This window comes from Dipodomys merriami, unplaced genomic scaffold (assembly GCF_024711535.1).
Source record: "Dipodomys merriami isolate MVZ:Mamm:240054 unplaced genomic scaffold, mDipMer1.0.p SCAF_9, whole genome shotgun sequence".
In the NCBI taxonomy this organism is placed as follows: Eukaryota; Metazoa; Chordata; class Mammalia; order Rodentia; family Heteromyidae; genus Dipodomys; species Dipodomys merriami.
The window spans coordinates 61,457,458-61,482,702 of NW_027206512.1; the positions used below are offsets into that span (position 1 = coordinate 61,457,458).

At 45.9% G+C, this 25,245-nt stretch overlaps 1 protein-coding gene across 5 annotated transcripts in view; it reads left to right on the top strand.

The window, feature by feature from the left end:
• The window catches only part of Hs3st1 (heparan sulfate-glucosamine 3-sulfotransferase 1), a 29,903-nt gene extending 9,726 nt beyond the window's left edge, over positions 1–20,177 (top strand). The window contains exons 2-4 of one of the 5 annotated variants that reach the window (XM_070012523.1): positions 11,123–11,261; positions 12,676–12,831; positions 18,859–20,177. In XM_070012523.1, the coding sequence (XP_069868624.1) occupies positions 12,783–12,831; positions 18,859–19,853 (1,044 nt within the window). In that variant the 5' untranslated portion in view covers positions 11,123–11,261; positions 12,676–12,782 and the 3' untranslated portion in view covers positions 19,854–20,177. Of the gene's footprint in view, positions 1–11,122; positions 11,262–12,675; positions 12,832–15,596; positions 15,782–18,858 lie in introns of those variants that run through there. The other 4 variants (XM_070012525.1, XM_070012524.1, XM_070012527.1 and 1 more) reach the window with 4 other exon arrangements.
• The last annotated feature ends 5,068 nt before the right edge of the window (positions 20,178–25,245 follow it).

Consider the following 25,245-nt stretch of genomic DNA (forward strand, 5'->3'; position numbering starts at 1 on the left):
GCCTGCTTGTGTCTTCCTCCCTGGGCTGTGACAGCACAAAATCTCAGCTAAAATCACGAGACAAGGGGACAGACTGCCATCTTGTGGAGGGACCGACCGCCGTGCCCCGAGCCATTCTCTGATTAGATGAAGGGCTGGCCTTTGATTTTAATTTTCTACTTGTTAAACTTTGACTCTCATTTTTGGGAGTTTCACGGTGACAACTCCGCTGTCTTATCTCCCTGTGAGTTGGTTTCCTTGCTCGCTCCTGTCTCTCTTATCTCCATCCTCATGCTGTCTTTGAACTATTTGCTTCTGGGCCAGGGCCTCATTTTTATTAGCCATTCTGTGGGGACAGAGGTATATTCCCCCAAGGAGTTGAGAGTTCACAGTGACACAGGCTATAGGAGGATGTTCACAGTCAGAAAAGACGTACAGCCAGGCACTGGTGGCTCACACCTGTGATCTTAGCTACTCAGGAGGCTGAGATCTGAGGATCACCATTTCATACTGTCAGCCTAGGAAGAACAATCTGTGGGACTCTTATCTCCAATGAAGTAACACCAAAGAGCTGGAAGTGGAGGTGTGGCTTAAGCCGTAGAGTACAGGCCTTGAGCAGACAACACTGGGGAGAGTGTCGGCCTTGAGTTCAGCAGTTACCAAAAAAGTGCTTCTGTGACACTTAATAGCATTATCTGTGGAAGGCAAGAATAGTCGCTCACTGCCGGGCGCTGATGGCTCACGCCTGTAATCCTAGCTACTCAGGAGGCTTAGATCTGAGGATCGTGGTTCAAAGCCAGCCAGGGCAGGAGAGACCGTGAGACTCCTATCTCCAATAAACCACCAGAAAACCAGAAGTGGCGCTGTAGCTCAAGTGGTAGAGCGCTCGCCTTGAGCTGAAGAGCTGAGGGACAGCGCCCAGGCCCAGAGTTCAAGCCCCACGGCCGACAAAAAAAAAAAAAAAAAGAATAGTCGCTCAGGGACTACTGGCGTGAGAATGCTATTTTGTAATGTATGCAAAGCACCCATTTGAGAGCCCGGTACATAGTCCATACCTCTACCGTGGCAGTTTATAGTAAGTTTTGGTTTCTCTAGCTGGGAAGTCTTATTTCAATGGAAAAGCAGAGAAAGAATATCATCTTGGTTCTAACTGTGAACCATCTTTTGTCCACCTGATTCTTCTGGCTGAGCCTTAACACCTTCCCCCATAAACACACCACTGGTAATAAACACCACTACGTCCCCAGATAGATGGACTCTTCACTCTGCTCTACTGTAGCAAGAGACTAAGTTAGGGATCCCATGCCTTTTAACCTCTAGAAAACTTTCCCATTACTTCCCCACCCCACCCCCCAAAAAAATCAGGTCACATGTTCAAAAGTAAACTATAAAGAGACTAGGGAACTGAGTCAGGAACACTTTGAAAATGAAAGCGGAGAGTGAATAGGATATGTTAACTCTGAATCAATCCCTCTTGCCTTGGAGCAGCTATGAGGCATGTATGTGTACATTGCTGTAGAGATAGATCCTCTTGCGCTTCCTAATTCTCTCTCTTTTTGGTGTCTGCAGCTAACATACCAATCCTTTTTCTCCCTGCTCGCCCTTGTTTTCTCTTCCCCTGCTCTGTAACTCTTGCAGCTGTTTGCAATCGGCAGTATTTCTCTATGTTCATCTCTGTGGATGGCCTGAGAAATCTTTGGAAAATCTGGAGCTAATAAGATCCCTGTTTCATCCTCTCGTAGCATTGAGGCTTAAGTGCAGGACTCTCAAACACAGAAGAGATCTTGTCCCGGCCACATGCTTCGAGCTGGTGTCACCTTGAGCAAGTTCAGAAGCTCTGTGAACCTCAAGTATTCTTCCACAGTTTTAATCATCTCTTATATATAGGCCTAAATTTCATATTTAATTCATTCCAAGTGATTGTCTTATAGGAATTTGGAGAATTGGCCTATATCACTTGAATTTGAATTCAATCTAAATCAATACCTGGTTGACTGTTGACACTTTAGCAATTACTGCTGAATGAAAACATCAAGAAACGTAATACTTTTCATCTTATCGAGTCTTTTAGTAGTATTAAATGCAGCAGTGTGCTTAGTGGTGACTTTCCGACATTTAAGCACACAGTGGGTGCACAAAACCTAATTCTTCACTCGCTGTTTTGTGCTCTGAGTGAAGGTAGCAATAAGCTCTAAGTTCAGTGGTGTCTCTCCCATTCTAACCATCCCAGCCTCAGACCTCACACTACATTCTGTACTACATACCTACATTGACCCCTCATTGTCCCTCCAGAGAGACCCAGACTGGACAAGCGACAAGGAGGAAGTACGGAGATGCAGGACTCAGCTCAGACTAGCTTAGTCCTAGCCTGTCCTGACGCTGCCCCTACCCCATGCGGCTAGAACATCACATCACACAGGTGATGTGGCTGTCATTTCTGTTGCCTTGGTTACATCTTTCAGAAGAAATGTTCTCCAAGAGCTTGAGAAGAGACTCCTGACCCCTGTGCCTGTTGCAGGGTATAGGAGCACAATTGTGGATGAAGTGTGGGTTGACGTACCTGGCAAAATGGAAGCCAGGACCTGGTGGTGGTCCTTGGGAAGCCAAAGTCCTATTAGTGTGAATAGAAACGTCAGGCTTGGAGGGAAAGGTTGATACCTTAAGCTTAAAATTTCCCAGAATTCAAGAGGGCAGCTATCCTTTGTCACCTTATAAGGGAGATAATATGAGAAAATGTCCTCTTGGTAAGAGCAAGGGTCACTTGGACTCTGTTCTTTCCTGGGCATGCTCAGCAGAGCCAATCTGTGCATCAGCCCTTGGCCAGCCTTGGAAATACCTGCTCAGGGCCATTGTCCTCAGCCAGCCTTGCACACAGAGCCTGGTCACATACTCAGGCAAAGGACCGGACCCTGCTGTTTTAAGGAAACCTATGTGTTCAAGATTGTCAGCCCTGGCAGCCCCTCTTTACCTGAATAGTTCTTTAAGGTTCTCTGATAAAGGCTGATCGCCTCCTAAGAGCTGTCCTTTAAGTAAAAACACAAAATTAAGAGCCACTTTATGCTTTTTATTCATCTTTTCCTTTGTCATCTGTCTCTCTGCAGAGCTATCAGTATGGTCACTGTTTTGCGCCTTTGCTGAAGACCATCTTTTTCAAACGTGGCACATTTTGGAAAGTTGTCTTTCCTTTCTGTATTCATAGCAATTATTTCAGCAGCCCAGACAAGTAGTTATAAAACCTGAACTATTACTCATTTCTTTCTCTCCTTTAAGCTCATGTCTATCATCACACTACAAATTTCTGCATGGATGTCACCGAGACCCTGTTACTGGGTCAGGTGGGCCTGTGAGACTTTGTTTAATTCTTACAACCACCCTAGAAAGGGTTCTCTTTCTTGATGGGCAGGCTAAAGTCCAGAGAGAGAAGAACAGTATTTCCAAGGGCACCGAACTAAGGCAGGATTTAAGCCCAGGGATTTAACCCTAAGCTCTTACCATGCTATTTATTTATTTCTGCCTTGTATGTACAACAGCCTGGATTTCATGTCAGAGTGTTGAACTTCGTTCTTGTGCTCTGCAGACCTCTGAACTGCCTTGGGCATCTTCTTCATGGAGCAAATGACGCACGTTTCCTTCTTGGTCTCCACTGAGTTGTCCAGTTTGTGTCTGTTCCACAGTCTCTTTCAACTCCTTGTGACTGTTTCTCTAGCCACCTCTCCCCTTTCACGGGGGTTGGGGGTGGGGGTGGGGACTCTTCGAGGAGGACAAGGCCCGAAGACCATGCACAGAGAAGGCCTGGCCACTGTACCAGGCAGGCACCTCTGCGTACTGCTGAGTTTGCTTGTGTTTCGATGAGGGGAAAGAAGATGTAGGGTAATTGGAAGAAGTCTTCAGAGCTCAAGTTAGTGATTGATGTAGAGTATTAAAAGTTTCTCTCTGCAGATCTAAACGTTTGAGGGGAGACTAAGCAAAGCCAGTCTAGAAATGTCAGCACCAGTCTTCAGAGCCTCGTTTGACTAAAACCGTGGTTCTTTGGCCAAATCGACTGTGGCAGTTGGCTTTCTTGGATGGCAACAAAATGCCAGAGATGAAGCAACTTAAAGAGAAGAAAGGTTTATTGGACTCACTGTCCTGGAGATTTCACTTCATGGTCAAGTGTCCTGTCATCTTTGTGCCTGTGGAGGGAGAGAGTCCATCTAATAAGATCTCAAGGCAGAGGAAGCTGATTGCTTCATGACAGTTGAAAAGCAAAGGGAAGGAGATAAGACAAGGCTTCCACACTCCCCTCCCAAGGCATACCCTGCATTAACCGACACTACTAGATCCTGCCCCCCCCAAAAGGCTCCCCGCTTCCCAGTAGTGCACAGTCTTTAATACACATGCCCTGGAGACACTCATCCAAACCATAAGCCCTACTCATTTACACCCTGAACACTTCGGAATCTGCTGGTTTGGGCCAATTTGGAATAAGAAACCAGGCCTAAGGCTTCACGCTAGTTTGTTGGAGGCATAAATGTGATTGGCACAGCACCAACGCAATTTGCTTGGCCAAAGTGATGGAGATGAGATACCTCTGAAAACTCTTTCTTCAGGAGTCATGGTATAGACTGAAAAGATTGTAGGCTTTGACATGTGTGTTGACTTTATTAATGTCTCAATGGTCTTGGAAAAGTGAGAGAAGAGCAAGAAATCTGAGGTCCTCATCCTGAGAATCTACACCGCAGTATCCTCCATGCTGGGCCTGGAACTGGTGCTTCACAAGTTAGCATTCCTCAGGTCTCACATCCGGTGAATGCACCAAAAGACAGAACAATCTAGAACATTCCAGGGTAGGCACACTGCTTCCTGTCCTTCCCTCATTCCCAGCACCTTGCCTTTCCTAGTCCATAGTGAGTTGAGGAAGATAGTACCACTTTAAAAGATAACTCATATCTTCACCTCATCTTTTCCTTGAAAATTTTGTGTCTTACCAACTGGCATCCTGGCCCCTCCCACTGCCCTGATTGTGCTGTGAAATAAGGACTTTTTATGTATATGATTTTTGCCTCCCCTCTCTCTCCACACATTTTACCCTTATACAGGCCTGAATTGCTTGAAGGAAGGGACAGGATGGATGTTGACTTTGTTTTCAATTCCCTGGAACTTGAGACATGCTGTGTCTGTGTAGGTCTCCACTGAACCATTGATTCCTGGAGCTGATAAGGTGGTTTTTCTCAAATCCTGATCCTTTGCTGTGGTTATATTTCCATTTACTTAGAGAGAGAGAGTGTGTTGTATGTGGCAAGAAGTCGGACCCTGAGGAAGTGCTCAGTCCCATTCCCCAGTATGTGTGGGTGTGGGTGTTTTCCTGGAATTGAACTGAAGACCTTACGCATACCAAGCAAGTACATTACCACGAAATGAAAGCGCAGCCCTAACTCCTGAACTTACATATTCATGAGAGCCAGCGAAAGTCTGGCAGTACATCACTTCTGTCCAGCCTAGAACTTCCACTTTGGAGCTGGACAAAGGGAATATTATTTTTCTCTACCACAAGTACTGACCCTTTGTGCCTGCTTCATGCTGAAGGCTTGCTTCTAACGGTTTCTTTTACTGTCACTGAGTAACTTCAGATATGAGGCTTGTTCAATTCAATTCAGACTGCCACAACAAAGAAATAATGCAGACAGGATTGTTTGTAAGCAGGAGAATTTATTTCCTAGGGTAGTGTGGGCCAGGAGGACCAAGGTCGGGGACACCACAGTGATGGCAGACTTCCAAATTCTCTCAGCATCCTCACGTGATAGGAAGAGAGTGAATGCACTCCCTTTCTCTGAGGTTGATTATCACCTTCCTGAAGCCCCTCCCCAAGGCCAGACCCCAGAGGACCACCACTTGTAGGCATTTAGAATTCAGCATGAATTTTAGAGGGATACACACGTTTCCTTCCATCGTTGCCTATTTTCTGCTATTGTAACTGAATAGGTGGGACTAGAATATTTGCATAAGAAATGTGACTTCTTCTATCTGTATCTCAAACATGATATGGTCATCTGGTGGGGGTGGTCATGCTGCATAATCCCACAGGAAAAGGGGGAAGGGCCAAAGAAAGGGAGAGTGAGCAGTCCCCAAGTCTCATAAAGACATGAATTCATTCAGCTGTGGGGAAATGTCATGAGTTAAACACCTCTCATTAGGCCTTGACTCTTCCGTGTCTGTTGTACAGGGAATGGAGTTCCCAAACATGTTTCATGGAGAACATTCAAACCATTGCCTGTCCATAATCGTGCAACACTCTGTTCATCTTATTTTGTTCCTGTAATGATTAAGCATAGATTATACATTGTTCCCTCATCTAACTTATCTGCCTGTGAATCGGGCCCTGATTCAATTAATACTCATAGAATAAGTGCTAGTTATGACTATGAGCAGAATGAGAGTAGCAAGCTGAATATGAGAGACTCGATCTGAAGCAGCAGTTCCTTTTTATCTGTACCTTTCATTTTCAAGAAACCCACAGCTCAGAAATTTAACATAAGTGACTATTTTGAACCTATAAAATGTTGGGCTGATGTGGCGAGACTGTGGTTAACTTTTAACAGTCATCATTTTCTTTGGAATTTTGGATAGATGCCAACAAAGACAAGTCTACTTCTTTAGTCTCTACAAATTGCATTCTGAAGATACTGAAGAACGCCTAGAGTGTCTCTGTGTCCTGCCTGCTAAAACATTGGGGCAGAATTCAGGATTGGTGTCCAGCTCTTGATTACCAGCCCTCCACCCTGCCCATTCCTAAGCAAAGAAGACCATGGAGCTACATTTTGTGTGCCTGAGATTATGGACAATAGTGATTTTTATCTACCTGAATAAAGCACTTGTCAGCCTTAACAGTAAAAAGCAAAACCAAAAGATGATAGATAACTCACATCCTGTGAGCTTTCTACATACCAGGCCTACTCTGATGTATGCCTTGTAGTAATATCACCTTTGTTCTTATGATAGCCTTATAAAGTTGATATTGTGATCAAATCCCATACTTTAGAATTAAAAATGAGACCTACAAGTCACATGATTTGCTCTTGAATCAGGAGTACAGGGTAGATCTAGAGCTAGGACTCAAACCTAGACTTTAGTCAGGTGCAGGTGGCTCATGCCTCTAATTCTAGCTACTCAGGTGGTTGAGGTCAGAGGATTATGGTTCAAAGCCAGTTTGGACAAAAACCTCCCTGTGAGACTCTTATCTCCAATTAACTACTCAGAAACCAGAAGTAGAACCATGGCTCAAAGAGGTAGAGTGCTAACCTTGAGCCCAGGACCTGAGTTCAAGCCCATGACAATAACAATAACAACAAAACACACAAAATAACGAGCATTCCTATGGAGTGGGCTCCAGAATTCATCCAATGACTCTAGATTACGTCTTGAGTCTTGCCTGCTTGTTTCAACTTCTTTATTGAAATGATAGCAAATATTTTAATATAAAACATAAATCAATCATTTTCATTAGCATTCAGAACAAATGAATAACACAGTCTATGATGCTTTGCCTTGATATACATCATTGTATCTGATCTGAAGATATTTCAATTGGGGTGAGAGATAGTAAGAGATTGCAAATGTTGTGTCCAGGGTAATTCATGTGTAGTGCTGTAAATCTGAATACATCACAGGGCATTTAAATATTTCAAGATGACAAGATAATAAAATGGCATTATCTTGATAAGGTAAATTGATACAGAAATTTTAAATCTTGAATTCAAGATAAATAAGATACTAATTAATTTTGCTGATTCCCCCAAACATCAGCACAAAGGAATATTGAACTTGCATTGCATTTTTAAGTGTTTATCAAGGCAGGTGCAAATAAGCAGGGGAGGAGGCAGAGGTAAGAAGTGTGTACTCTTGCTGATTCACAACTACCATATTAATGGCAGCAGATTTATTCCAAGAAGGAAAAATAAAGAACCTGGGATGGTGCTGATTTCTACTCTAGTTTTTCCCCTGAGCTCCTTGCAGACTTGGTTTCTCTCTTCTTGGCAATACAAACAAACAGTCCTGATTTAGGATGGTTTGCCTTAAAGTTTTTCAACTTAACTGTGGTGAGAAAATGCTATGCATTCAGTAGATCCTGTCTTTTGAGCTTAGAATATGGAGCTGTGCCTGAGCCGGTCATACTTGCTCCCGTGCTCTCAAGATGCTGACAGACAACAGTGCATCACAGGGGGGACTTCCCTGCCAAGGAAGCAGTTGACGCTTCCAGTGCTGTGTGCTGTGTCACTCAGCTACGATGTTCAATAGGTTATGGATCTACAATTCATTTTCACCTATGACAGTTTCAGCAGCCAGAAGCATGTAGCAGGATATAACCATATGTGAAGTGAAGGAACAGGGGCATGTTACTGAACGGTCACTTAAATATTTGTTTTTAAATGATCATGTTAAACCATACGGATTGAAGGAGCTCTGGGCCACAGTCAAACAGAAATTTTAAAGATGTTTCTTCCATTCACTTTCCTCCTGCCTGCTGGTAAAGATGCGTTAGGACCCTGTTTTTAATTCCTGAATCCTTCAGCAGGCACTGAAGGGGTGTGCAGTTCTCACAGCCTCGTACCATCTAACCTCCGCCCGCCATCATCTGCGGGTCCCAGAGCAAAGTCCAGCTTGGGCCTTCTGTACAGAACACAGCCCAGCTTCCTGCTGCGAAATAACTAGAGCCCGAGCCCCTGGGGGAATTTCTGCAGATCAGACTCATCTCTTCCAAGGTTATGCCCGCACAGAACCTCCCCTGTGGCCTCCATCCACGCACTTCCTGCTCCAGCTCCCTCCTGGGTCTGTGGCTACCATGGCTCACTCCATGCCACCGCCTTGTGAGTAAGACACAGAGGAGAAGTCAAGTGTAAAGCAGCGAGTTTCCTGAAAGTGCAACTAGAGTACTGACTTTCCCACTGCGGCCTTGTCAGGGAGCAGCTACCATAGATTTTGTTGGTTGAGTGCAAACCCAGGGCATTATGGGAAGAAGAACCACCATGTGCTCCACCACATATTCTATCCACCTGTATCTGTGGAGCAGTTCCTCTTTCCTCCTCTCCAGCAGCTCCTTCCAGGTATGTCCTCCAAGATCCCATATACTCACAGATAGACACCCTTTGAGTACAGTAACTGGATTGTTTCCACATCCCCAGAAATGCAGTGCCATTTGAGAAACCTTGTAGACACTTGGTAAAATGTTAGTTATGAGCTGTGAACACAATATAGCCCTTAGGTTTCAGCCTTTTTTGAGTTTGTTCTACAATCCTCCCCGCCCCCCCCCCTTCTTCTCCTTATTGGCCAAGTTGTATCCATTTAATGAAGTAATACACATCAGGACTGACCACATAGATAGGCAAATTGAATCCTGAAAAACCCAGAGATCAGTCGCTTTGGTCCCCTGGTTTCCAACCAACAACAGCTGCCATGGTTGGCAGCAGCTGCCTGTTTAAGCCAGAATAAGTGCAGAGTTGCCTGCCCGGAGCCTACCACCAGCCAGCTTCCCGAGTGACGTCAGCGGCAGTCCTGTGCTTACACAGCAGGAGAGCTCAGGAAAAGCCCTTTCCTCAGCTGCTGTTGCTCTGCAGACCACATCCCAGTCAGCTGGACTGCTCTAAACCGGTCCACAGGACAGGTCCACCCATGGGAGGCATCTCTCACAGTTACTGAGGCTGGAAGCCCAGCTTCAAGGTGTCAGCGTCTTCAGTCCCTGGCTGCCTCCTCCCTGTGTGTTCACAAGGTGGACAGAGAAGGCACGCTCTGGTCCTTTCCTTTTCTTCCAAAGACACCAAACTTGTTGGGGTTAAGGGGTCCCAACCGCACGTCCTCACCTAACCCTACTCACTTCCCAAAGACCCCAGCTTCCCGTACCATTGCGTTGGGGATTTGCAGTCCAAAACATGAACGTGACAAAGACGCATTCTATCCCTAACAGAGTGTCTGGAGAAATGAAGCACATCCTCCCTTTCTCTTTGCCCATCTAGGGGGATGAATTTACTTTGGTTTGCACATCCCTGTTTCCAGCTGCAATCTCCTAATCCTCCATGCTCCAACACAACACATTCTCGTGTTTTGGGGTCCCCTGGCAAAGGAATCAGGACACAGGAGTTTCCTACACATTTCAGAACCTGTGTGCCTGACTTTAGGATTCTCATTCCTTACCTACCTCAACTTCCTTTTCTGTGAAATGGCAGAATGGAACAAGAAAGCCCGTGGTTCTCTTTGCTTCCCATGCCCCGTGTCTCTCCACTTCTATTTCTGGGGGAACACATGGGATTTGTGGGTGCTCTTCACCTGTGGGCTGATGGATGAGGTCTCTCCCTCATGTAGGGGGAGCTTCTGTGGCTGAGAGGGCACCTGTCAGGTGTTGAGTCATAAGCCGGGGCAGGACTGAAGCCAGGCACAGCAGAGAGGGCTGCCACAACCCAGCGCCTGCCTCCCGTCTGCTCGCAGAGCCCTGTTTCTCCTCAGCTTCTCTGAGAAATAAGAGAGGCCCTGTCCACCCTCCTGTCACAGTGCTCTGCCGTGCGCCGCCTGTGCCAGTGTTTTCTGCCTCTAATGAAGGATTTATTTAGGTCACGGCTGCCTTCTGCGCCCAGCCACGCAGATGAAGTGCACTGAGAAGGAGCCTTGCTTCTCCTTCTTCTCTGGGCTGCTGCTACCCACACCTGGCTGCTTGGTACCCATTCACAGGGCACTTTGCAAGGCCTTGCTTTGTGCTGTCTCCAAAGAGAGAGCTGGATTGCTTCTGTGTATCTGTGTGTCACTGTCCTTTTGTTTCTTTTTGTCTTTTTTTTTTCCTTGAGCCCCTGGCTGGTTGAGTCACTGCAGCAGTTTGGATCGTGAACAAATGTGTTTGACTAATTATCATCCCTGGGACCCATTTATACTGTGCAGCATTTTTTTTTTCTTTTCAGAGGCAAAAATAGTGGCTGGCATTTGCAGGCTTGGCACCGGCCAGGCAATAAGGCAATATTCTGGCCACTCCATGTGTGCCATCTTACTTAACCTTCACTGCAAATACAGAGGGCCAGTGCCTCCCATCTCAGCCTCCGAAATTCAGAGGTTGTCTTGTGCATTCTAAATGGGAGAGCTGGGGTTTGAGTCAAGTTTCTGGCTCTAAATTCTCTGTTCATTCCAGGATCTCCCCTGGGTGCGTTCCAGTCTTGTTACCGGTTTGATCTTGTGAAACGGCCTCATTCCCATCCTGATTCCTTCTCTTTGCCATCTCCCATGATTGTTTTTAATCCTGGACCTGAAAACCAACTACCTCCACACAAGTAAGAAAACAAAGGGAACACGCAGAACACTCCTCCCACAGGCCAGGTGGGCAGAATCTGGGCAGACATGCGCATTCTAAGGCCCTTCATTCCTGGGATTGGAAATGAGTAAGCCAACTCCACCTGGTCCTGAGAACCAGTGCCTTAGGAATGCAGCACCCCAGGCTATCCCTCGAACACCCTGGACTAAAATCTGCCTCTCAGGGTTGCAAAGCACAGAACTCCTCCTTGCTTGCTTATCCGCCTCTAATCTTGTACTTTAGGAGGACAAGCATTGCATGGGTAGGCTTCAAACTACCCTGCGGGGCGAGGTTGCATTTCTTATTTATGCATTCATTGTTTTGATTCTATCAGGGGACATTCACAGACTCCAAGATGGCGCTGAGAGTTACAGCTCCATGTCCCTGCTCCTATCATGACCCATTGCTTCCATCCCTAGCTAGACAAGGTATCTCTTTCCTTTAGTTCTAGAGAGTGATGTTTGTTACTGAGGTACTTTCAATATTTATTTTTGTAAATTTGGAAACTCTCAGCCTTTCAGAGGACTTAAGGCTGCCGAGAATGCCTGGACGAGTTGCATTCCAAGAGTCTTAAGCTCCTCATGAGGAAAATAGGGCCAATTTCTTTTTCACCAGACAGCTGATATGGTCCAGGGAACCTTATTAACATTATGTGAACTGACCTCTGGTTCTTGGGACTCTATAAACTCTTTTTAATCCCATCCTACCTGACAGCTATTGCTACTATAAGTCCAGACAAAAGCTCATGTCAACCTTTCTTGAGAAGTGTCATGTATAGGGAGCCAAGGTAGAGAAAATAAATATTTATGCTGGTCTGGAAATATCAGGGCCCTTCCACAGAGTGACAGTCAACGCTCAATTTGTTTCCTATTTCTTACTTTCTGAGCTGCCAAAGATGGAAATTTAACACCCCAGCAACAGGTTATTAAGTCATTTTGTAGAGATGAAAGTGCAGACCAGCTTGACTCCTAAAAAAGAAGAAATAACCTCATGCTTTTGATTGCCCAGAGGTTCAGTTGAAGAAGAAGAAGAAGAAGAAGAGGAGGAGGAGGAGGAGGAGGAGGAGGAGGAGGAGGAGGAGGAGGAGGAGGAGGAGGAGGAGGAGGAGGAGGAGGAGGAGGAGGAGGAGGAGGAGGAGGAGGAGGAGGAGGAGGAGGAGGAGGAGGAGGAGGAAGAGGAAGAAGAAGAAGAAGAAGAAGAAGAAGAAGAAGAAGAAGAAGAAGAAGAAGAAGAAGAAGAAGAAAAGTTATGTTGTCCAACTATCTTATTTAGGTTTCAGTTAGTTCTAGAAAATTCTATTATTTGATACCATGGAATGCTTGAACTGAGCAGTTCTTGCACAGTAACATATAAGATCTGGTACTTTCTGCTCTCTTATGTTGCTTTTGTACAAGTTTGGCCTGCTGTTTGGAATTCACTTCCCCCTGCCCACCGGGAACACAGACATGCAAAGGGAGAGATGAATGCCCAGAGCTTTGCAGATGGCCTTGGAATTTGAGCTATGACATTTCCTGATTCAGAGATCTTGAGCAGATCATTTACCCTAAATTGTAAGTTTCTAGTAAATGTCTGTATCTAGTGTGGGGAGAGGGGGAGGCAGGGCACTGATGTTTGTCATGTGCATGGCCCTGTGCTGTGTACTTGGTATGAATAGCATTCAATCCAGATGGCTCCCCTGTGAAGTAGGTTTAAGCCTGAGCTGAACATTGAACCCTCAAGAAAGGTACCTGAAGACAATTAGGTACAGGAATCCCACCTTGCATCTGTCTGATTGCAAACCCTTCTTTGCTTTCCAACTCCTCTTAGCCATGATTTCATTGCTTAGAAATATAAATAAAAGAGAGAACACCTCCCTGTCCATCATGTGGTAAGTGTTAAAAGAGATGATCTATGTGCCAGTACTTACTGCCTGGCACATGATGGCACATGTCCAGCAGGCAGCCCCTTCCTCTGTATCTCTTTTCCTGAATCTTATCAAGTACTTGTGGGCCATGATTAGATCACCCCTATTGCCCTAGAGGAGATTCTGACCACACCAGCTATATTCTTCTTCCTGTTAATGGCCAGTTGTTCTGCAGACAAGGTGCTGCTAGCACACCTCTGTTGCTGATGCAAGTTTCTATTCATGAAATATTATTCTTACTTCATTTGGGTCCATGAATGTGTTCCAGTGTTAGGACTAAGAGCCTCTGTTACAGTCAGGGTCATAATGAATTACGTGACAAGAAGACTTCAGAAGAAAAATTTAAAAATATTTTGAAGGGTTATGTTACAGCTTCCCCCCCTTTGACATTAAAAATGTTTATGTCCTGTCACTATTAGACATACAGAAGCCCCTTGCAACATCTGGCTGATGCTTGACTCTCTAGAGATCGCTGGCAAAGCTACTACTCATATGATACAGACTTTTAAAATTCCTCTGTTTGCTAAATGGAAATCCTTTCTCAGTAACCTTTAGACATTGGCCTAACCGTTGATTGTCCTTAACAAGTTGATGTAACAAATAGACAGCAGTCCCTATAATGAGCCCAACAGCCAGAGAAGACCTGACAACAACCAAGAGGCTCAGTAAGGTGCATTGTAGGGAGGGGCAAACAGTAGACAACCAAGGGATCTCCAAAAGTATTTGAGGACCATCAAATGGATTGATGTGAATGAGAGGGTGTCTGTGTACTAGGGGAGATGTTTGGGAAAAAAAAAAAACCTGACCTGATCATCAAACAGCAGCCTCAGAAAACCTAGAGCACCCTAACAACCTAGAAATGGGGAGTCATAAATTCCAAGGCCAAAGATGGGTGGGTTTGAGTGGGTTCCAGAGGACAGATAGGTGAGTGAGGCTTAAGCCCAGATGAAGGTGCAACGTGAAGCTGGAGGGGCCACTTTAGGGGACACCCCCTTGCCCCCGATAGGAATTTGGATTAAATTCTAAAGCAAGTCCCCTTGTGGATGTTTCTGGAGTGCCCTGCAGGGTTCACCTGTGGTTTTATGTTCACATTGGGGCCTGCGGAAGCCTGGAGTCACTGGTGCGAGGAGTTCATGTCCTTTGACTTCCTGAGCCCCAGGGTTTGGTTTGTCACGGCAGCGCCTAGAAAACAGCACACAGAAATGGCTGTGTCTGCCCCTGGGAACTATTAATTGGCCTATGAGGAAGGAAGGTGCGTGTTTTGCTCATCCAAGCAAAGCTGAGTCTTCATAGAAATGCTATTGCTTATCCAAGGATCAGCACCGAGCATGAATATTTAACAGGGCTGAAGAACCAAACCAAGAGGCCCAGTTAGTAAGACTCATGCACACCCAGTTCTTGGTTAAGAATCAAACTGTTTGGCCCAGTAACTATTTGTACACTAACTGTAGGTCTTGCCAAGAAGTGAAGTGGGAAACAAAGACTCGGGCTTTGCCTGCTCAGTGTTGGAATCCTTGCCCTGTCCCCCAGCTCTCTAGACAAAACCACTGCTTTCATCCTGTAGTAGAGACCACTCTGGTGGAGTTGGCAGGAAGAATATCCCATGAATCAAAAAGTCATCCTTAGCCCAGAGCCTACACAGGGCCATGACATAGACAAGAGAGGAGGTCGAAGGGATGGCCTCAGCTCCAGATGCTGTGGAGCATTCTAGATCCCTGCCCTTGACAGCTCCAAACTTCCAGACCATTCCATGTGTACAGGATGACCTGGTTCACTCCTTGTGGGAGAAGAGTGAATTTATCTTCAGGGAGAATAATGGTTGTGTCTGTGCCTTCGGCAAGTTCAGACTCACCCTCCTGGTCCTCTTCCCACTCAGGAAGGCCTCCTCTGTGGCTTAGTGCTCCACGTGTGTTTTCCACCATAGCCTGGACAGGTACTATAAAGATCCACACAGTGGATTTTTTTAGGCATGATACAAAAGGATGCATAGGATTGTGCATAGTGATTGCACGTTGCAGTAGTGATATTTTGGATATATGTTGATCACATGAAATATGTTTTAAATGGCTCCTAGAAAATTTAAAAGGGCAGATCCAGCCTACAGTATATTTCTGTTGGACAACCCTGGCATATCATCTTATTTCCGTTTCAGTATAGTCATTGGGGCTGGTGGAAATGTGCCCATTTTACAGGCTGAGAAGCAAAGACACACTGACCAAGGTCAAAGCTAGAAGCATGATGCCTTCACCCCATCTACTAAACAGAACAGATTACTGGGTGTGACATCATGCTGGGTGTACCCCATGCATCAGCTGATTCTGCAGTTGGTGGCCAAGGAATTGACCTTGCTGGCTCTATTCTGTTGTGTCTCTCTTCTTTGGGGACCTCTTCAGCACAATCATTGTTTTATAGAAAGCAGTCATAGCAACCAAGGCTACGGGACTAGAAATCAGGATCCAAAATTTCCAAGTCCGGATTTGGAACTGTGGCTGTGGGAAGTCATCTCAAGCATCTTCACTGATAACACGAAAAGACAACATGACTCTCTTGGGCCGGAATTCCAAGCGTCATTCTGATGCTGAGATTCCATTGTCAAGGTCAGTGTGGCGCTGATGGAGCTTCCAGCTCCATCTGAACTTGGGCATCTTTTCTGGCTATGCCTCTGGTGGGTCCAAATGATTGAGCCACCAAAAGAAGTTGTCTCCCACTGGCTATTTTGTGTGCATACATATTCCATTGCATATTAGTGTATAGTAACATGGAGTATTTACTTAGATATGCATATGTGTATAAAAATACATATACGCAGTCTATATACATGTGTAGCATATATGCAAATATACTTATATGCACATATATAACATGTGTAGCTAGAAATATATGTATATTTACTCTGGCATAAACACACACATATATATGTATACACACAGATAGATATGATTTCAGCTAATTTTCCCCTGTAAAACTGAAATATATTTGGAATACAAAAGGTCTAGACATAAGTGCATTCATTTTTAGAAAGTATTAAAGTAGAAACAAGGGGCTTTTAACTACTAACTGCCTTTTTTTCATTTTCTTCTTTTTTTTTTCTTTTTTTTTGTAAAAGCCAAACTATATTTTGGCTGTCTGCTGGTAATTCCCCCTTTAGAAGCTGTCTCAGAGGTATCCTGTACTACCCAGAAAACAGCATCAACTAGCCAGACTATCTAAACAACAGATCTAGCTGGGTTATTGTTTTGTGGGTCTTCATGCAGAACTGATGCTTAGTTTTAGGTGTTAGTACTTTACTTTTCCCCTGGACCATGAAATCATATGTACATGTGATACACAAAGACAAACGTGCACACACACACACACACACACACCACCACCACCACCACCACCACCAGGCCTATTTTTTTCTCTCCACATGATCATTTGAAAAGGAAATGAAATTTGACTGAAGCATTCTGAAACATTCATTTGACTGAAGCAAATAACCCATTACCCTCCCTGTACACCCCATCAGCACAACCCGCCTCAAACCACATCTTGCGTGGCCAACCCTCCTTAACACTTCTTCTCCTTAAAAAATATTTGCCACCTAATCTCTCAAGTGTCTGCCCTGGTGCACTCTCATTCTCTGATAGCAAATCTGGTCCATTGCTTGCTACATAACTTACATTTGTTTTTTCAAGGCAGGGGAAACAGATCAAGAAATTTAATCTGAAGTCCTGGGTTGTGTTGGTTGTTCATATATATATACATATATATATATATATATATTCTGGGATTAGAGGCATGAGTTACCATGCCTGATCCAGTCATCAAATGTTACTTGTTTTTAACATGGTGAAGTACAATTTAAACACATTCTAAAGAAGGGGATGGATCTTCTCAATAGAAAACATTTCACTGGTTTTATAAACATGGCAGGGCCCATAGTAGGCCTGTCTCTAACCCATCCCTTCAGTGTTGAAGCAGAGTTACTGAAGTGAGCATTCAAAGTCTCCTCTGGTCTGGAGACTGCCAAACACAGGTGCTCGTGCATCTGCTCCTCCACAGCCTCTCCCACAACATATCTGCTCTGGGAGGCCCCGACACCAAGGCTAAGTAGTCATTAGCCTGTGTGTGTCCTTCTGGGGTTTTACTGGCCGAATGCTGTCAGAAAGGTGAAGAAGAGGAATTGGGTAGAAGGAGGCAGTTTGAAGAATGAGAGCTGGAAATTTAGCTTTGAATCCGGGCTCTGATTTTAGAAATGGACTACATTTGGGGCTCCTTGGACACGTCGGTCACCTACAGAGTAGAAGCCTACACTGAGACTGAGCCAGTTGGGAGCTGCTTTATTCGCAGTCAGGCGCTATGTACACAAGCCATTTTGCTCTTCTGCTTACATCACTTTTCACCCCCTCTTGTCCACTGTAAGCATTTCTCCTGTGAAGACTTCTCCATTGTCACAGGCCAATAAAGGAATGTGCCTACCAACCTACTACCACATCTTTCTGCAGAGAGTCAAGTAACACTCACCAGAGGGTAGGCCTGGTGGCTCACACCTGTCACCCCAGTTACTCAGAAAGTGGAGATCAGGAGGATCTCATTCAAGGTCAGCCCAGGGGATGGGGGGAAAAGGTTGGTGAGACCCCCCATATCAACACTCCCAAAGTGCTGGGTGGTGGCTTGTATCTGTAATCTCAGCTCTGCAGGAGGCATCCATAGGAGGGTTGCAGTACGGGGACTCTGTCTGAAATGTGACTGAAGCAAAATAAAGGGCTGGGGTGTGGTTTTATGAGTAGAACCCCAAGGCCAGCTGCTGGCCAGGGCACTTTCTTCCCATGGTGGTGGCACCAGCGCTGGGGCCTGGCCTCGTGAGGCCAGCGTTGTCATGGCTCTCCATTCACCATGTGTCAAGCCCACATCAAGTTTCTCCTTGTTCCCTTCTCCTTTCTCTCCTTTCTCCTTGCTGCCCCAGTAAGACCGTTACCAGGGTCTTACTGGGTACTGGGTGATGGTTCTCTTGCTCAGGTTTGCTTGCCCTGGGAGAGGAAGAGCCCCTAAAAGGGCGGGGGTGGGGGTGGGGGTGAAGAAACAAGCCTTGTTCTAGATCACTGACGGCTACTGAGACGTAGGCAGCTATTTCCCTGGTGTTTGGTGGAGCCCAGTGACGGAGATTTCCACCCTTTTCTGTAGGGCAGGGGTTGTGGAATGGTGGCCGAGAAGGGGTCTCTGGCCTTGTTTTTGTACCACGTGTGAGATAGCCATACAGAGATTCGCAAACAAATGAGGAAAAAAATAGAGAGAGTGTACTATGAATAAAAATGAGTGCATGTAAATTTAAATAAACAAAGTTATTGGCACACAGCCTTGGCCAGTGCTTTGGTCCTTCTTCTCTGGGTGCTCAAGATGTCTAACGTCACATTTGGAACAGTAATTACCATAGATGCCATAGCTCTACCTCCACCCCCACATTATAAATATATATATATATATATCCCCAAAGATAAATATATATGTATATATACACACACACATATGCACATATATTTTTTTTTCACTCTAACCTCTTACAAAGTGTTACAGAGAGATGAACAAGACTCCAAAGAAGGTAAAACGCAGCGCCCAGACTACAGGTGTCCACGGTGTGGCTTCTCTCTTCCATTTGGGGTTAACACGTCCTTGTTCTTTTCTTTCTCCCCAGTAACCGGCAGCCTTCGACACCCATGTGCCACTGATCGGAGGTCGGTCCCTGCCGCGTGGGGCGCCCTGAGGCCCCCCCAGGTGTCCAGCATGGCCTGGGCGGCGCTGCTCCTGGGCGCGTTGCTGCTGGTGGCCCAGCCCCGGCTGGTGCCTTCGCGCCCGGCCTCTCCCGGGTTCGAGCCCGGCGATGGCGGCGGGGGGGTCGCCCCCACCAACGGCTCGGCCCGGCAGCTGCCTCACACCATCATCATCGGGGTGCGCAAGGGCGGCACGCGCGCGCTGCTGGAGATGCTCAGCCTGCACCCCGACGTGGCGGCCGCGGAGAACGAGGTGCACTTCTTCGACTGGGAGGAGCACTACAGCCAGGGCCTGGGCTGGTACCTCAGCCAGATGCCCCTGTCCCTGCCACACCAGCTCACGGTGGAGAAGACCCCGGCCTACTTCACCTCCCCCAAAGTGCCCGCGCGCGTGCACCGCATGAACCCCGCCATCCGCCTGCTGCTCATCCTGCGGGACCCCTCGGAGCGCGTGCTGTCCGACTACACGCAGGTGTTCTACAACCACCTGCAGAAGCGCAAGCCCTACCCGGCCATCGAGGAGTTCCTGGTGCGCCATGGCCGCCTCAACGTGGACTACAAGGCGCTCAACCGCAGCCTGTACCACGTGCACATGCAGAACTGGCTGCGCTTCTTCCCGCTCGGCCGCTTCCACATCGTGGACGGGGACCGCCTCATCCGGGACCCTTTCCCCGAGATCCAGAAGGTGGAGAGGTTCCTGCGCCTGGCGCCCCAGATCAACGCCTCCAACTTCTACTTCAACAAGACCAAAGGGTTCTACTGCCTGCGGGACGGGGGCCGGGACCGCTGCTTGCACGAGTCCAAGGGCCGCGCGCACCCCCAGGTGGACCCCAAACTCCTCCACAAACTGCACGAGTACTTCCACGAGCCCAATAAGAAGTTCTTCGAGCTGGTGGGCAGAACATTTGACTGGCACTGATGGGCGATCATGGTCCCAGGCAGCAACCCAGACCTGTACATCCAGAGGAGGAGGGAGAGAATTTAAAACAGAAAGAAAAGGCATTTAAGCTATAATTTATTTGTAAAAACAAACTGCATAAATTACTTCTGTACAGTATTAGATTCACAATTGCCATATATATATATATATGAATATAAATATACTAGTTATATTTTTCTACTTGTTAAACGGAGGGCATTTTTGTATTGTTTTTTCATGGTTGTTAACGTTGTGTAATATGTTATATGAAAGAACTAAACTATTTCACTGAGAAAAAAAAGATTTTTCTGGAGATACTTTCTTTTTTTTTTAATATAATTAACTGGCCCCCAACTCGTGGTCTCTATTTTATTCATGGCAGAAAAAAGAAAGATGATTCCTCGCTACTTCTCCTCACCTGTCTACATTGTCCTTTTAATTTTGAGTGTCTCCCTATCATCATCAGATGTATTTCTTTCTTTCTTTTTTTTTTTTTTTACTTACATCGTGAGAATTGTCTTCTCTTAGATTCTCTTTTGGCTGTGGGAGAGCTGTTAGGCATCGGTCTCCGTGGGGAGTTTAACCCTTGGTAAACTTGTAGCAGACATGACAGTTCACTGGTTGGAGAAGCAGGTAATAGCTTGTAGAAGGTTATTTATGACTTGATTTTAACTTAAAAAAAAATAGGACTAGGACATATCCTTCTAGTCTCACCAAGGGGTAGAGGTTTCTACATACGAGAAATAGATTGAGCATTTGTCTTTCAGAATAGTAATGGGTCTATGGACTTTGCCCCAGGATCTCTGGAAACTCTTTTAGACTATAAAACAATGATTGCAAACTCTATGTGTGTCTCCAGTCCACAGATTAGGTGGAAAGCGAAACACAAGTGCAATAACCTCTTGCTTATTCTGAGAGTGTTCCTTTTATCCTGAAAGATCAATCTGTGCATTTATGTCTATACATGCCTATACGTATATTTTATGTATATACACATGTATGTATAGATGTACAACATGTACCTTCTCATATGCATTGAGACAGAAATGCAGGTTTATTTTTAAATCACCTCCAAGTGTGGAATCCTGATTGTGAAGGACATGTTAAACTCCCAGAGATGGAAGCCGTGAAAAGGGCCATGTTTGGGGCAGAGTTTAGAACCTTTGTACCTGCACACAAGCAGAGATTCGTGCTGACCTGGAACAGCCAGGCCGCAGGGCTGCTCACGTCAGCCAGTTCCCCAGCTCTCCTGCATTTCTCTATCTTTCAGCCTTGAAACATTAAATAGGTGGGGTCTGGGAAGGTGGCTCGGGGGTAGAGCACTTGCCTTGCATGCCTGAGGCCCTGGGTTCGATTCCTCAGCCACCATATAAGCAAAAAGAAAAAAAAAGCCGGAAGTGGCGCTGTGGCTCAAGTGGTAGAGCGCTAGCCTTGAGCTGAAGAGCTGAGGGACAGTGCCCAGGCCCAGAGTTCAAGCCCCATGACCAACAAAATAAATAAATAAATAGGTATTTTCTTACGAAAGCAAAACATGGTCATTAAAGTAATAGAAAATACAAATAAACAAATTAATATTGTTTACTGACACAAGCTGTGCTTACAGTAGACTTGAGACACTATAGTTTGCATTCTGTACCTAGGAATTTCCCTAAGAATTACTAGTTCAAAGAGGGGGAAAGAGGCCCTAGGACCTGAGGAACCTGTCCCAGATCACACTGACTAGAGTTCAGAGTTCACATTCCATCACAGTGAAGATCACTCATTGGCCTGAGAGTTTGTTTCTCCCCAGGTGTTTCTGAGCATCCTAGGCAGAGCTCAGACTCAGACACTGTTCTTCCCAACTTGACATTTTTCCCCTGGAGTCAAGAAGTCTTCTGCCCTGAGCAGCGTGCCTTAGAGACAGGAAGGGTAAGAAAGGGGATGCATTTTTCTCACCATCCTTATCAGAGATGTGTGGCTTAGCAGCTCCAGCCTGACCTGACCTCCTATGTTCCACACCCTACTCCTCCAGGCTGTGCAAGATGACACCCAGAATGCCTTCCTCCTCAGAACCCACTAAGGTTGTCATTCAACCAGGAGAGGGGTAGAAATGTTTATGGCAGACTTCCAGTGGACATGGTATTGTGCAATACGGGGCAATTCCCTCTGCAGCAGTTCAATGGATCTTGGTTTTACCCTATTCATTTAAGAGCTGAAGAATGGAAGGGCACAGAGAAGTGTAAGCGAGGTCCCAGGGCTGCCCAAGAATGTAGTGACAGAGATAAACTTACAATCTGAAAGTCCCCAGTGAAAGCCTGTCTTCAAGGGAGATGGTTTAGTGGGAACACAGCTTGTCACAGGTGGGTATAACCGAAGAAAGTTGGTCCAGCATGAAGGCTACAATCCAGCTGCCAGAGCTTCCAGATCAGTGTCAAATGATCACGGGACGAGTTCAATTAATTGCTAGTATAGAAGTTTAGAGTCTGGACTCAGGATAGTCATCAATGGAAACCATGGGTGACAGGCCCAGAATTTCAAGTGATGATTCTGATTCAGTCATATTTGGTGCATCCCAGCTAGTCTTTGACCAAAGTATTTAGATATTTAGATATTTAGCTCTCCTTTAAACACCGTCACATTAAGAGGATACTTCTGTAAACCCATGCTTAGCGGGGAGGACCAAAATATAGTGACCTAGCCAAATAGCGTTTGATCTCTCCTATACACACCTCAGAGCAATCCTGTGAAGAGAGAGACAATGCCAAGCAAAGGGAGTGAGGTCCCGACCCAGCCCAGGTTCACGGGCAGCGTGAGGGTCTCTAGGTGAGATTCTTCCAGAGAGACAGCTGAGAGGATCTGGGCTAAACCTCAGCCATGGGAGGAGCACACACACTTCACTCGCTGTTCCTGATTCAGGAACACAAATCAGACTGTCCCAGATCCCCATCAAACCAGCGTGGCTCTGCTCACAGCCCAGAGTAGGCTAGTTTGGGAGAAAGGGTGATGGGCTTTCGAGTCCAAGCTGCCGCCTTCTGTCCTGGGAGATCGTTGCTCCACTGAGCAGAGATGCCGGGCAGAAGGGGGCAGTGCCCAGCGTGCCTCCGGCGTGCAAAGGGCAGGGATGAGAGGCCAGCAGGATTCATTAAGATGGTATTTGTTATAGATCCACTACTATACACCACGCATTGCATTAGTTTATTAAGAATATCAGAAATGCAACAGGAAGTCAAGGAAGGCAAAGGAAAAGATCTTGAGTTCAGTGCAGATTGGGCAAGGTAGTGTATTCCATAGCTGGACATTCATTCAGACACATCCTTGGAAGAGTCACCTAGGGATTAGTTCAGTTAGCCATTAGTCAACTAGCTGATTCTAGAATCAACTAGAATGGTCGCAGAGAAGAAGCCATGCAGGCATTAGACCATGCCCTGCCCCCAGTACACATTTTAGAAAGGAAGAAAAGCTGCTCACTTTAGGGGATAGTTGTCCAATGAGGGGGGACATGGACATGAAATGTCACCAAGGAGAGGCGTGCCCGACATCCCACAATTTGATTTCTTAGAAATAATCAAAGATGAAGAATCTTCCCAAAAGACACACAGCAGAGTTTTGACCCAAGCCACTGAGATGGTGGGCCACAGAAGGCCCATACTTTTACAAGGTTTTCAGAGGCTTGGTGAGAATTTAGAACATGGAACACAGTGATATCACCAGGGGAGGACCTTCTAGATAAAGACAGCCTTAAGAGGGCCTGGGAAGGTGGCTCAGTGGTAGAGCGCTTGCCTTACACGCATGAGGCCCTGGGTTCGATTCCTCAGCACTACATAAGAAAAAAGAAAAAAGCTGGAAGTGGTGCTGTGGCTCAAGTGGTAGAGCGCTAGTCTTGAGCTGAAGAGCTGAGGGACAGCACCCAGGCCCAGAGTTCAGGCCCCACGACCGGACCCCCCCCCCACAAAAAAAAGACAACCTTAGGAGTTATATAGAGGTGATGGAGAGAGTTGAGGAGGAAGGCAAAGAAGAGAAAAGGCTTGCCTAGTGGATGTGGGAATGGTTTAAACACATTGAAGAGCCACTACACCAGTTCTCATCAGGAACTCATGGCCTTGAGAGTTGCTCTAAGACAGAGGTGTTAGAAGCTTACTTAATAGGCACCTGTGTGTCTCTGGCTCCTGTGCAGGTGTGTCTATTGCATAAAAATAACTATCATTTATTGCACACCCGTTATGTACTTGGTATTTTAAATCTGTTGCTTCTAACCCACATAACAATTCTGAAAAGTGGGAAATGACATACTGATTTTACAGAGGAGGAAACTCAAAACTCAGTGATTAAAGGGTTTACCTGTGCTCACAGAGTCTTTGATTTGTTCAACTGGAAAATGTTCTCTATGACCCTTGCTCTGGTAATTTTTAGACATTATTTTGAGACAACCTGAGTTCAGGCTGCTGGCCTCAAACTCAGGATTTGTCTAACCCAGCCTGACCAATACCACGCTTACAATGTGGGCTTTTATACCAAGCTTTCCCTTGGATACTTTTCAATACATCTAATTGTGGTTAAGGGGAGGGAGAAGTAAAGTTTGAGTGTCTCTCAAGGTGGGAGAGCCTATTAGGGAAACTATAGGCAAAATCTTGTGAAATTGGACAAACAGGGGATGCTAAGGTCACCTTCAAGAAAATAATGGCTGGGACTTGAACAAACATTCTCCAACAGTCAGAAATAAAGAAACTTGAGCTTGAGGTCAAGGCCAGCTTTTCCAGTGTGACATAAGGACAGAGAACCACACCACCAGACTTGATGGATGTATTTTGATAAAGGAAGCAACCCTGGCCATATTATTCACCCTGATATGAGATCTTTATTCTCTTTTGCTCTAATTCTCCAGTTAGGAAAAAGGAAGGCAAAAGCAACTAGATCCAATTATAGGGCCAATGTGAACTTAGCTTCAAATTCTCAGAGCCTCAGTTTCCTTTGAATTCAAAGCAAGCTGATACTCAGTCTGCATAGTTGAAAAATCAACCAGATAACGTAGGTAAGAACTCTACACTCAGTGTCCATGTGGCTTAGGAGTTAAGAGGACTTTAGAGTTGTATGATAGTGCAAACCACGCATCCCTCAACACATCCCTGCTATGCAATTATCACTGTGGCTGTGGGTGTCTTACCCAGATCCATTTCCCAGGGAAGAGAGGTCCATTCTCATCTGCCACAAAGGCTGCTGATGGCTCACTCTCAACTGAGTTCTGGAGGCTTTCTCCCTATAGTCATCAGGAGCTACCTTTCTTGGGATGGCGGGCATTATAACTAATGTGTGATCAAGCTACAATAGGATTATGGCAGGGAGGGGATGTGGGCAAACATCAGCACTCCTCATGCGATAAGGCTGGCCAGGCTTCTAAAACCATCCGTGCTTGTTT